The sequence below is a fragment of the Delphinus delphis genome, chromosome 13 (assembly GCF_949987515.2).
Source record: "Delphinus delphis chromosome 13, mDelDel1.2, whole genome shotgun sequence".
Taxonomy (NCBI): Eukaryota; Metazoa; Chordata; class Mammalia; order Artiodactyla; family Delphinidae; genus Delphinus; species Delphinus delphis.
In genome coordinates this window covers 39,639,902-39,653,704 of record NC_082695.1, presented here as the reverse complement: position 1 = coordinate 39,653,704, position 13,803 = coordinate 39,639,902, and the positions used below count along the sequence as shown (strand labels likewise).

General features: G+C 48.6%; 1 protein-coding gene across 4 annotated transcripts in view; it reads left to right on the top strand.

The window, feature by feature from the left end:
* The window catches only part of TMEM241 (transmembrane protein 241), a 107,632-nt gene extending 98,780 nt beyond the window's left edge, over positions 1–8,852 (top strand). For 3 of the 4 annotated variants that reach the window (XM_060028784.1, XM_060028785.1, XM_060028788.1), the window contains one exon: positions 4,694–7,548. In XM_060028784.1, the coding sequence (XP_059884767.1) occupies positions 4,694–4,831 (138 nt within the window). In that variant the 3' untranslated portion in view covers positions 4,832–7,548. Of the gene's footprint in view, positions 1–4,693; positions 7,549–7,849 lie in introns of those variants that run through there. The other variant, XM_060028786.1, reaches the window with a different exon arrangement.
* Positions 8,853–13,803: the final 4,951 nt, after the last annotated feature.

Sequence of the window (13,803 nt, the reverse complement as noted above, 5' to 3'; positions counted from 1 at the left end):
AGGTCCTGGGCAGCCCTTGCTGCCCGCTCTGTGTTCCACGATCAGCATGAACCACACGGCGTGACAGGTGTGCACTCCTTGCCCACCTGCTGGCTGAAGCTCCTGCAGGAAAGGAGCCACGTTTTGCTCACCTTTGCGTCTCTCCTTCCGGCACCGTTTGCTGAATCAACAGGTACTAGGCTTCTCAATCCTGTACCCAAGAAAAATGGTAAGCCTAAGCCCCCAACATTGGTCAACTTTTAAAGCCTTTAATTAAAAGCAGCTGCTCTTGGGGACATCCCTGGTGGCACAGTGGTTAAGAATCCACCTGCCAGTGCAGGGGACATGGGTTTGAGCCCTGGTCCGGGAGGATCCCCCATGCCTTGGAGCAACTAAGCCCGTGCGCCACAACTACTGAGCCTGCGTGCCACAACTACTGAAGCCCGCATGCCTAGAGCCTGTGCTCTGCAACAAGAGAAGCCACCGCAATGAGAAGCCCACACACTGCAACAAAGAGCAGCTCCTGCTCGCCGCAACTAAAGAAAGCCTGTGCGCAGCAACGAAGACCCAACACAGCCAAAAATAAATAAATAAATTTATATATATAAAAAAGCAACTGCTCTAGTCCGGCTAATTACCTTGTTTTTAACTATAAAAGCCCAGTATTTTAATATCTATGACAAGCCCAGTAATTTAAATTTCCAGATTAATATGTATTCATTTTTTAATTAACAACATTTTATAGTGCAGATCGATAATGAATTCCCTCTATTCTAAAATTTAGGCAAAGGGGATTCAACATATACAAAAGAAAAAAATTCTGAACTGTGAGTGACGTTCCTGTCGAGTAGAATTAGTTGTGTGTGCCTCCTCTTCGAATCCTCCTTAGACAAAGAGAGTCACTCTTCTCTGTGGAATAGTTTAGGTACAAGGAGAGAAAGGAATAACCAAAGCACAACCTGTTTGTAGGATTTCGTGATCAGCTCCTCACCTTTGCCCATCATTCACCGGGCCTGCCATCGATCCTGGGCTGCAAACACGAGGATCGCTTCAACTTGATTCCAGTTCCAACCTCATTAACACCAAGAGTCTTTAGAAAATGGTCTTCTGTCCTCTCTGAGTAGAGATGTCTGTGCCTTTAATTTTAGGGGAATGCTTGGAGACTGCCCAAGTCTCTTTGTAGGAAGAGTGAATTTAGGGGTGAAGAAAGAACTTCCACACACCCCAAAGTGCATCTAGGACCACAGTGTCTGAAGTTTTTCATTTGAATTAAAAATTTGAAACCTCTTCTTTAAAATGCTGAGAAAGGCCTTCATAACTATGCTCATTACCTTTCGACACAGAGTAGTTTATCAGATTGTGAACTGTCACTCAGCAAGTCCCCAAGGGAGTGGTGAATTAGTTTTGGTGAGGAAAAGAGAGAAAAACAAAAATAGTTTGGAATCCAGATGGGAAAAGGGGGAGCAGTTATAAGAATTCCATCACTCACTGAGTAAATATTTATTGGGTGTTGTGTTAAGTGCTAGGCCTACAGCTGGGGAAAGGATACAGTCTCTGTCCTCTGTCTGGAGGGTTCCATAGGAATTCATTGAATCACCACAGTAATAAATGTATAATTGAGATGGGGCCTTTGGCTCCCGATGGGAGAAAAGAGGAGTGGAGAGACGCTGAAAATAACCCCCTGGAAGAGAAGCGAGTGATGACTATTTCTGGCTGCCTCTGCTCTGCAATCTGATGTTTATGCCTTGTTACATGAAGTTTGTTCATTTTAGGAATGATGGGGATTATAAGATTTGCAAACAGTCCAGTAAAGCTCTGACTTGACCAGCTGTAATGCGATTAAGATTCCTGCCCCCCTCCTTGTGTCAGCATCTCCCGCTGTTTAGAAGACAGCATCAAAGCTCACCTCCCTGGCTCTCTTAACAGTAAACGGAACCAGGTTTGTTTGCATGTCAGCGTTCCCTAAGCTGCTAGGTGTTTCATTAACTCGCTAAGCCGAGGGGATGAAATGCAAGTTTATTACGCTGCAGCATTGTTCTAAAGCTGCAGGTGTGAGGGTGACGGAGAGTCAACCGATATCCTGTTCTCCCTGGTGATTAAGGAAGATTAGTGGAAATGACTGTGACCCCCTCCTGTTACATTTGCAGAAATAAAACTCTTCCAAAGCCAAAGTTCTGTACAGATCTTGCATCAGGTCACGGTGACTCTGCGCTTTCCCAGGGGTTTAAGAAGCTGGTATGTGCGTTCTTTAAGGGATGTTGAAGGAAACAGCAGATTGGCTAAGAAGCGGAAGCCAGATCTTTAGAGGTGAGCCTGTGTACAAAATGAATGGCTTCCCCTTCCCAGGCCCTTCTTCATCCAAAGAGAAGAGGCAGTAGAACCCGCCAGCATCTGGGTCTGTCCCTGAGCTAGACTAGGACAAGCACAAATGGGTCATGTTTCTCAATGCGGTCTTTTGGAACTTGGACCCTAGTTTCTCCCAGGAACAATCCTATAAATGATGAGTATAGATCTAGGAAAGTCCTCAGAAATTTATTCGGTTCGTAATATAGACACAAACTTCAGCTACGTTATTATGAGCTTAGTACGTGTTAAAGAGAATTCATCGACTTATTGTCACTATTATAATACTTCTGTAGGAAAGAGGAAAGTACGTACCAACTTGGAGCTTAAGCTGTCAGGCAGACATCTCCCTCGCGCCCCTCTCCTCTCTTCCCCCCTTGTTAGCGGGCTCGGGGGTCATCCTCCCAGCCCACTCCCCAGTGCAGTCACCTGACTAGCGCCTCTCTGCCCTCACCCAGAGAGAGAGAGGCCTGACATCACCAGGGAGGGGACATGGCGGGGGTTCAGGGGATTTTCCCACTCTGTAGGGTTGGCAGATGGGTGATGGGGGCGTAGATTTGTTCTCTGTTGCTCTAGAAAGCAGAACTTAGACTCACAGGTGAGGTTGTCAGGTCAGTATGAGGCAGGACTTCCTCCAGGAGGGAAGAACCTCATGCCCCGGGACCTGCCACAAGATGCCCGTAGATGCCCATAGATGTTTGCCTGAATCCCATGGCTAGAGCTGGCTTTGCAGAGCAGGATGGGTCCTTCACAAGGACTTTTCAAGCAGAGGTGGGGAAGCCAGCCAGTGGTGAGGGCTGCTGAGAAAGGGATCCCTACTCTGGGAGAGCAGTCGAGAAAAGAAGAATATTTCATTGCTTGCCCATTGTAGGCTGCACACGGGGGTCAGCTGCTTCAAGTACGTCCTTCTAAGCCTCACAGAGATGGTTAGATGTGATTGTCTCCTGTGGTGCAGCTGAGGAAACAGCAGACTAACACTGGCAGGATTACGTAGCTAAAAACACCTGAGCACAGTTTGAATTCAGCTTATTGTTTTTCTGTGCTCACACTTATTCAGTTCACTGCTCTACTGGAAATGGTCCATGGTACAAGTTATCTTTATGTCGCAGTCACCCACATAGGTGACATTTTTCACTGGGAACAGGATATGCACAGCCTAAGTGTGTTTCATACATTCGGTGCCTTAGATATATGTTAGGAATATGGAGATGCAATAGCCCAAATGTGAGAGTGTGGTGTGTGGGTGTATAGGAGGAGTGGGTGTATAGGAGGAGTGGGTGTATAGGAGGAGTGGGATACTGGACGGGTAAATGGGAGAAAAAAGGAAGAAGAAGGTGGGATTGTGGGGTTGTTGGCACCTCTGGACAAGAGCATTTCATCCTCAGGGACCCCCATCAAAATCCTTTACTCGTGGCCCATCCCAGGCCTTAGAAGTGCTTTTGGGGAAGAATGACAGGGGATTCAGACGGACACCAGGTTGTCTACTGAGAAGTTTAAAATAGGAAATGTGCAGACCTTTCATTGTATTACATTTTAGGCATGTTAAGATATCCAGCTCTTCTCTTTCTCACACTCTTCTGTTCTCCTGCTATTTTTTCATTTTCAAATCACTGACCATATAGATATTTCTGCCCTGGTGGGAAATTCACGATTCCCCATTTGTATTTTCTTCATTATTCTTTTTTTAAAAAATATTTATTTATTTAGGTTGCGCTGCATCTTCATTGCCGCAGTCGGGCTCCTTAGTTGTGGCATGTGAACTCTTAGTTGCAGCATGCGTGTGGGATCTAGTTCCCTGACCAGGGATTGAACACCGGCCCCCTGCATTGGGAGTGCGGAGTCTTAACCACTGCGCGCCACTAGGGAGGTCCCCTCCCCATTTGTATTTTGTTTTTAAATGTTCTGTTAGTCTAAATGAAATTAAAGGATTCAGAGATTGTCAGCTTAATAATGATAAGATTATGGATATCTGCATGATTTTATATTCATCAACCCTCTATGGCAAAAAGTACCAGGCAGCTCTGTGGGAAGCCCTCCTCCAATATTTCTGCCAGAGAGCATTAACGAAGGGCAGTCACTGTCACCTGGTCAGGATGGTTGGGACACATCACCTTCTTCCCTAAGGGGAGGTATCACAACCCATCTTGCAGCCCACTCCCCTCCCCCTGCACAGCTGAGGCTTACCCTGGACGACTGGGCAGTCCTTGGGCCTGACCTCAAAGCGGGGCAGTGCAGGCGGGGGACAAGATGCTCAGCTGCGGGATGAGGGGGCATCCCTCGCCCTGTGGTATGTGGGCACCAGGCAACTCCGTGTGTCCACAGCCCCCAGGCTCCGGGGAGGGGAAAGATGACCTCTTGCTGTTTCTTGCAGCCTCCTGCTCGGCGGCCTTGGAGAGGCCTTGCTGGTTTTCTCAGAGCGGAAGGGCTCCTAAACACAGAGAAAGTGGACTCCCAGGCTGCAGGTGGAGAACACCGCCCTGGGCTTTGGAGCTCCCTGTCCCAGAGATAGAAAGAAGAAAGCAAGAACGATGAGACACTGCTGCTCGCTGCGTCGAGGAGAACTTTTTCTGGGGTCTCTGGGCCGCTGCAGAGAGTGGACTGTGTCGAGAGGCTCCCCCAAGTCCTGCTGACTGTGCTGTGAGCCCAGCTGTGCAGAAACAGATGCAGGATTTCACCTGCATGGGGATGGCTCCGCCCACCTTGATTGCCACGCAAGCCTCCTTATTAAACACCCTTCCCAGATAAGTGTTCACTGCCTGCTAGTGGGCCCAAGGTATTGCATTGCCTTTTTGGTTTTGTTTTGTGATTTGACATCCCTGGAGACTCCTCCGGGGACCCCCTTTCCTTGCTGTCAGGCTGGCTTGCCTAGAACGCACACTCCCCCGCCTAGGGGCACAGAGAGAATTCCTCAAGCAGGGCTTCCACTGGGGGCGGGGGTGGAGGAGGTAAATGGGGATTCTGGGCCAAGTAAGACACCAGCAAGGACACTACTTCTCCAGAGTGTGTGCTGAAGCCTTTTTATGGTTGTGTGTTGTGTTGAATTGCACACACCCTTTTTTGCCTACCATTAGGTTAACTGGGTACTAATGATTACCAGAGGGCATAGGATTAATAAGCACTGGTGGAGGAAACACCAAACAAACATAGCTATGTAGGGGCTTCCCTGGTGGCGCAGTGGTTGAGAGTCCGCCTGTCGATGCAGGGGAGGAGCTGGGCCTGTGAGCCATGGCCGCTGAGCCTGGGCGTCTGGAGCCTGTGCTCCGCAATGGGAGAGGCCACACAGTGAGAGGCCCGCGTACCACAAAGAAAACAAAACAAAACAAAACAAAACATAGATATGTAAACGCACACACAGTTATATTCATAATCCATTTAATTCCCTGATATCTCAGAGGAGGTTTCAGATCACTGAACACTGAAATATATTTTTCAGGCCAGATTAAAAATAGGATGAAAACTCTAAACCTTGCCTTTATGGGAGTCGAAAGAAATGAATTTGCATGAAATGGTCATTTGATTCTGAACCCCAATGAAGGTTTAAGAAAATAATGTCTAACTCCAAATATTCCTGCTCATAATAGGTTTTCTGAATGCATTATACTCTGCCAGGTGTCAGTTTTGGTCATTTTGAGACATAGAAGGTAATGAAGTCCAGGGAGTCCTGTCCGGGAAGGATCCAGGCCCTGCAGGGTCGGACACCCCGTTAGTGATGAAGGACCACTTCCAGCATCTGGGAAACAAGCCTTGTCCATTCTTGGCCTTGTGAAGACTAAGGTCAGCTCAGTCAGGCCATTCTTCCTGCATTTTTTTCTCCAAGTTGTTGAAAAAAGAAACAAGATGAAACAAATAGGAATGGATTAGTATATTTGGACCTTGAGTCCCTTAAATTCATTTCCTTGTCTTTTCCTGGTCTCTGCTTGTCATTTAAGGTAAACATGTTCAGAGTGACCTTTATACATATATAGTTTCACTTTGTTTTTTGTTCCTAATCTGAGATGTCAAACCTTCTACCGAGGATCAAATAGAAAATCTGGGTTTACAATTTTCTTTGTTCTTTTGCTCCCACAAAACCGTGTCTGTACACCTGAGTCCAGTTCTCTCTTTGCAGAAAGTGGCATCTGTCCAAATGTCATCTTATGTCTGTCTTTCCACGTCTCATTTGAGCAAATGGAGATTCCTAAGGCTAGAAAGAGCCATGTACAGTTTACAACCCCCATCCCCTGTTCCAGCAGGACTGCCCTCAAAAACTTCTGCAGCAGACAGAGAAAGACAAATACTGTACGACATCACTTATATGTGGAATCTAAAAAATAATACAGATGAATGTATTTGCAAAACAGAAACAGATATAGAAAACCAACTAGTGGTTACCAAAAAGGAGAGGGAAGGGAAGAGGCAAATTAGGGGTATGGGATTAAGAGATACAAACTACTGTATATAAAAAAGATGAGCAACAAGGATATACTGTACAGCACAGGGAATTATAGCCATTATCTTGTAGTAACTTTTAATGGAATATAGTCTATAAAAATATTGAATCACTATGCTGTCCACCTGAAAGTTAATACAATATTGTAAATCAACTGTACTTCAATAAAAGAAATAAATGTACCTCAAAAAACCAAAAAACAAAATTTCTGCTGCAGAGTTTTAGACCTTTTTTTTTTCTTTTTAAAGAATCTCTAACAAGGATTTTTTTTGGTTATTGTTTGTGTGATTTTTTTAACTTCATTCCAGAGTCCCATTGTTTTTAAAATCTCAGGTCTTTTCTTACTTTGACACTAGCAAGAGGCAAAGGATAAGATGTTTCTTCAATAGACCATCCTGCTTCCTTCAGCTTCCGTTTCTTCTTGGGATTTTTTCTTCAAGCTTTCACCACCATCTTTTATGCCCAAGTTCACGTGCTCAGCTCTGAACTCAGGGTGAGCCTAGAGGGCTGTAAGTCAAGGGACTGGCCTAGATTACTGCTCTCATTCTCTGTGGCTCTCTGGGCCCCTGGCCCCCCTGGTGGGGAATGCTCAGGTTACCCCAGCACTCCCTTTTACCTGAAATGATCCATTTGGTCATGTCCTATCTTGGTCATGTCCTTGCTGGCCCCATGTCAAAGCCAGGGTGTTTTGTCTTTGTATTTGTCCAAATAAAGAATACGCTTTCTGTCAGGAGAAGCAAAGTTCTGTGTATTATTACTAATCTGCTGTGGATATAAGGAAAAATAAACCATTTATTTTCTTGGTAATTGGCCTTTCTCTTCTCTTCAGCCTGGACAGGAGAGTATTGCAGAAAAGATTGTTATCCTTGGGGAGTGAGTTCTTGCATCTTAAACACAGGCCCAGACTTCTACCAGCATCCAGGCCACTTAGCTCTGCAGAGGGAGGTCCACCCAACTCCCCCTCTAGCCCTGCCCTGTCCCGTGTAACCACCAGCCGTGTGTGGCCGTTGAGTACTGAGAGGGTGCCCCACCCCTACCTACCCCAATGGTATTTACACCCCTTGCAGTTCCTGTCTCTTTCTCTTGAATCCGGTCTAGCTCTGACTTGCTTGCTGCCAGTAGGAGGTGATAGAAGCAATGATCCCAGACTTCCAAGGCCAGGTTGAAAGCCTTGCAGCGCCTGCTTTGATCTTCTGGAACGGCCTTTGGGAGTCCTGAGCTGCCTTGTAGAAGTCTGACTCCCCTGAGGCGGCCATGCTGGAGAGACCAGGTACAGGAGCCCTGTAGACAGTCGCTGCTGCACCCAGCCTTCTCACCACCTCACCAGGCTACCAGACATGTGAGGGGAGCTGCCCTGGACCTTCTAGGACCAGCCCATCTGCCAGCTGAGTGCCGTCAAGTGATCTCAGTCAATGCCACGTGGTGCAGAAGCATCAGAGCCTGCATGAATGCCTGACCACAAAATCATGAGCTACAGCAAAATTGTTTGAAGCCACTAAGTTTTGGGAAAACTTGTTATACGACAGAGAGCCTCGAATTCCCTTCATCTCAGGTGGATCCAATCTGAGCACTCTGAGATCCTCCCCTCAATAGACTTGTTCCAGGAGAACCAGTCTGCTCCAGCTGCCTTCCGCCCTGGAGCTGCCTGGAGAAGGGGGCCCCCGCCGCGTGTCCAGGGCTTTCCCAGACCCCCGTTACAGGGCAGGATCTGTGCCTTTGGGTCAAAGAACCTCATTCACTCATTCATTCATTCAAAAAATACCGAGAACCCACTATGTGCCAGGCTCTGTTTTGGGCTTGTGGATATATCTGTAAATAAGATGAGTTGCCCTGAAGCTTACTTTCTAGGGGTGGAGACAGACGATAAACAAGTAAATAATGGAATGTCAGAGAGAGTTAAGTGCTTTTAACAAAATAAAGCCCAGATGGAGACACAGACTCTTCTGAAAATCTGATGAAAAGTAAGGAATCTCTCTTCCGAAACGTGCAGGCAGACACACACACACACACACACACACACACACACACACACACACACACACACACACACACACACACACACACACACACACACACACACACACACACACACACACACACACACACACACAAGCATGTAGTTGGGGGATTTATTCTCCCTGAAGTCCATCTATTGGGCCTCTACTGGATTCCAGGTTAAGAACAACTGAGTGAGAACCTCTTTGGGGGACATGGGGTGGAGTCAAGGGTGCCCATAGTGGAATGTGCTGCCGCCCCCCACTGGTCTGAGTGGAGGCCAGGGCACTGGGCCTTGTGCAGACAATGGCGGCCACGGAAGGCTCGGCCCTGTCTCGGGGGGAATCTCAGGCTGGTGTGGGAGAGATGCATAGACTTGAACATGGGTCTCATGGTCCATTTCAAGGGCATGGTGCACCTGGTAGGAACCTGGAGAGATGCCGGGAGGGAGAAGTCCCAACTGCGAAGCCCAGCACCGAGGATTACTGGGGGCCGTGCAGAGTGTTGCCCAAAGGGCTTCACTCCTGAGGTGTCTCCCCTAATCCTCACAAGGAGCCTTTGGCGGAGGAGTTGCCATTGGCCTCGTTTTGCAGAGGAGAAGGCAGACACGGAGAAGGTAAGTCACATCCCTGAGGCCCTCAGCTTGGTGGAGGGTGCGTGAGGATTTGAGGGATGTTTGTGACCTCCCAGCCCTGCCTGTCAGCTCCCACGGTGGCTGCCCTCCCCACGCGAGTGACAGGGGACCCGAGTGAGCAGAGCCGGAGCTGGGGGCTCCAGCCACGCTCAGGCAGTAACCGCCGGCGAGGCAGGGCCCAAGAGGCCAGGAGGTGGGCTGGGTCAGGCAAGGGGTGTTTCGAAAGCCTGGCTGGGAAATTATGTTCGTGAGCACCCGTGATGCTCTAGATGGGGTGCAGGTGCCTCCCCCATGCTGTGCCACCTAGTCTTCACAACCCTGCACTTACAGAGGACGCCTCCGAGAGCCTGGCCGGACAGGGAACCTTGCCACGCTCACCACTCCTGAGCTAAGATTCCAAGATGGCTTTCACGACCCTTCTGCCCTGGCCCGTCCTGTGTTATGCGTTGTCTGTGGGCACTGCCCACGTCACCCCCACCACGGACCGCTGGGTTCTGAACAAACCAGACGAGCCAAGCCCCCCACCGGTGGCCCTCGTACAAGGTCCAGGGCAGTGCTGTCCCCCGTGGGCGTCGGCCACTCGGACCCCACGCTGGCCGTCTGCCTGGCGGCTCCCGGGTCCTCTGACCTGGGCAGTAAACCCCTGGGAAGGCTGAGCCCATCCTGGAGCTCACACGGGGCTCCCCTCTGTTCTGGAGACGTCTCAGAGACTCAGACATCCTGTGCTCCTCGTGGAACGGGGGATCCTTTGCTCCTGCTGTGAGCTGATTTTCGGTGGCCTGGCCAGCAGAGGCTTGCCCTGTGCAAAAGCAAACCTTGGCACACAGACCTTCGTCCAGTTCCATCCAGGCCCAGCCGGGGAGGGGTCTGAAGGGACCGCGCCCCGCTCCACCCCCCAGCTCCCCTCCCTTGGCCGCTGAGGGTGGAATCCCATTTAAACAACCGCCTGAGCCAAAGGGAACATTTGAGTCATTTATTTCCTTCTCGCTGTGTGAAGAGGCCCACGGGCGGGCGAACACAAGGCCTCTGTGCCTGTTTGTCTTCACACCCATCACTCCGAGCGAGCCTCCGGGACAGCAGTGGAGCCCTTGGAAACGTGGGGATTTAATCCAGGCACCATTCCCTGGCCGGTGGATTTGCATGACGCATTAAGAGGAGCTGTTTAGCGAAAAGGGCTCTAAGTGGGAGATAGAACCCCAGGTTCTGTCCAGGCTCTCTCACCACCCCAGCAAGCGATAGCCATCATTCCTCCGTTTATCTCCTCTTCCCTTCATTCATCGCACACCTACTCTCCAGCAGAGCTGGCCGCTGCTGGAGGGGAGGCCCGGCTCTTCACACAGGGGAGGCTGTGGGCAGGGTCTGCTTCGCACGGAGAAAGCTGCAAGTTGTCCCTTGTCCTGGCGGAGCAGCTCTGGCGACCCTCTATGTGACTGTCGAGTACAGCAAACGCACCCTCCCTATTCTCAGGGAGGCCCTGAGTCGACAAGAAGACCTGCAGACTGAGCTCTTTTAAAAAAAATAACAGCTTTATTGAGATACAATTTACATACCCTAAAATGTACCATTTTGTTTAAGGTGTTGGGTTTCTTTCTTTCTTTTTTTTTTTAAGTCGTTATTGAATTTGTTACAATATTGCTTCTGTTTTAGGTTTTGGTTTTTGGGTGTGAGGCATGTGGGATCTCAGCTCCTCCACCCGGGATCCAACCTGCAGCCCCTGCATTGGAAGGCGAAGTCTTAACCACTGGACTGCCAGGGAAGTCCCTAAGATGCACCCGTTTAAAGTGTACAGTTCGGTGGGTTTTAGTATATTCACAGAATTCTGCAACCATCGCCACTATCTAATTTGAGAACATTTCCGTCACCCGCAAAAGAAACCCTGTACCCGCTGTCACTCATTCCCCCCCCCCCCCCGCCACTCCCACTGACCCAGGCAATCCATTTTCTATCTCCGCACACGTGCCTGTTCTAGAGATTTCCTATGAACAGGGATCGTGCAGCCTGGTGTGGGCTGTCCTCTGGGGAATAAAGGGCCTGGGTCCCTCGTTGGTGGTGAAGCTGGACAGGGGAGAGGAGGCCCGGTCACCACAATCCCGCCGGTGGTACCACTTTAAAAAGCTCCCAGATCTGTCCTCGTCTCTCCAGGGGTCTTGAAGGTACAATGGAGTCAAACTCGTCATTCTATTTCTGTGTGTGTGTGTGTGTGTGTGTCGACTACTCATCACATGTTCTCTAAGTAAAGCACTCTTTCCCAGGAGAAAGGAGAGAACAGACGTGGCGGGTTTGCAGGTTCGCCCTCCACAGAACAGACTCACGCCCACAGGTGACAGAGGACGTGGACCAAGGGGGGAACCGAGGGCACTGCCGTGAGAATTTTGAAACCATAGAAAACAATCAGAAACAATGTATATCAACAGCATGTGTAAAATAAGCTACAGTTCAAAGTTAAGCTGAATAATCAAACCATGAACATTACCTCCAACTAATATTTGCTGTTATTTAGAACATTGCACATGTTTTCAATAACTTAAAAGTGAATTCTTCACATCTCCTAATCCCCCCAGGAAGTACAAGTTTCTTTTCAGTAGATTTAAATAATACATCCAAATATTTACCCATAGTAGGAGATTCTGGCATTAACTATAGCTGAGTTTAACAGAAATATAGAAAATCATGAAGATATATGCAGCGTTTAAAGATGATCACTTGTAGCAGTTCCTTAGAAGTCCTAGGGGAGAAAGGCAGTTCTCTACTTCCTAACAGCACCTAAGGTTTATGCTGCATAATGTAATTCAGCAGGACAGCGTTCTGACCAATGATAAGCAACTTACAGAAAATTCTTTCTCCTCTTCAATGTTTCATTTTAAAGCTACTATTTTGACCGTCTCCAGCCCCAGCCCCAGCCTTGGCCTCACGGTGGAGGCAGTTCGTAACCTCACCTCTGCGTGTGGGGAACGGATTCTATGACGGAGGGTCCGTGACTCCCCGCTCGGCTGCCCACCACCCACCCCTCCCAGCCATGTCCGTTTGTCCATCCTGCAGGCTATGGCTCAGCTTGGCCCCAGCTGCCCCAGGAGTGCTGGGGCTCCGAGCCCGTCTCCAGGACCCAGACGAGCTCAGGATCCAGATGGCTAATTGCTAACCCCTTATACATTTCCTCTTCCTCAGTGTATTTGTTTGCTAGGGTTCCGGTAACAAAGTACCACAGACTGAATGGCTTAAACGGCAGAAATGTCTTGTCTCACGGTTCTGGAGGCTGGAAGTCCAAGATCAAGGTGTCGGTGGGGTTGGTTCCTTCTGACGGCTGAGAGGTGTGGCTCTGTTCCTGGCCTCTCTCCCTGTATCTCTTCCCATGGTCTCCTCGCTATGCAAATTCCCCCTTTTTAGAAGGACATGCGGGATAAGGACCCACCCTAATGACCTGATTTTAACTTGATTACCACTGCAAAGACCTTATCTCCACATAAGATCACTGAGGTACTGGGGATGAGGACTCCAACATATCTTTATGGGGTGGGAGGACACAATTCAACCCATAACACTTAGTAATAGAAGTTAGATGTATTTGAGCGACTGTGTATAAAGCTAACAGATACATTCCCAGCCTCTCTTGTAACCATGCAGCTTATCTGAGTAGGTTCCAACCAAGGAGATGTAAGCAGAAGTTGGTGGGTGAGACTTTGGGGACAGTTGCTTAAAAGAGCTCAGAGAGGTAAATCTTCTGCCTTCCTTCCGCTTCTTGCCTGGGTTGAGGACATGATAGCTGGAGTTCTAGCATCTATCTTGGGCCTTGAGACAACCTTGAAGTTGTAAGTTGTGGCCTTAAGATAGTGGAACAGAAGCTAGAAGGAGGCTGGGTCTCTGATGAGATAATGGGGCCACCATGCCACCTGAGGACTGCCCACCTCCAACCATTTTAAGTGAGAGAAAATAAAAAATTCTCCTTTGTTATTTCTAGTCTCTGTTACGAGCCCCCAAGGAGCCAGGATGGTGCCGTGGGGAAGACACGTACTAATACTTTGGCACAAGACAGACCTGATTGGGTCTGGACCCTCCTCTGGACCATTTATACACACAGTTGTCTCACAGCATAGAAATGACCTCTCTGCTTGTCTGCCCTCCCCCTACATGGTGAGCTCCTTAAAGGTAGGGTCCATGTCTGTTTGTCTTTGTTTTCCTGGTGCCTTGCACAGAGCTGCACATAGAAGTGCTCACTGAGTGTTGATCTGAACAGATTTTAAGCCCTCTACACTTACCAGCTCTGTGGTCTTGGACTCTGAGTCTTAATTTCATTAATGATTAAAAAAAAAAAAGGAGGTTATAATACCAGGGCTGTATTAAAGATGAAACACGAATAAATGTATAGCATTTAGCATTTGTTGGATGTCCAAGGAGCAATAGCCCTCATTAGTATTAAGACCACATT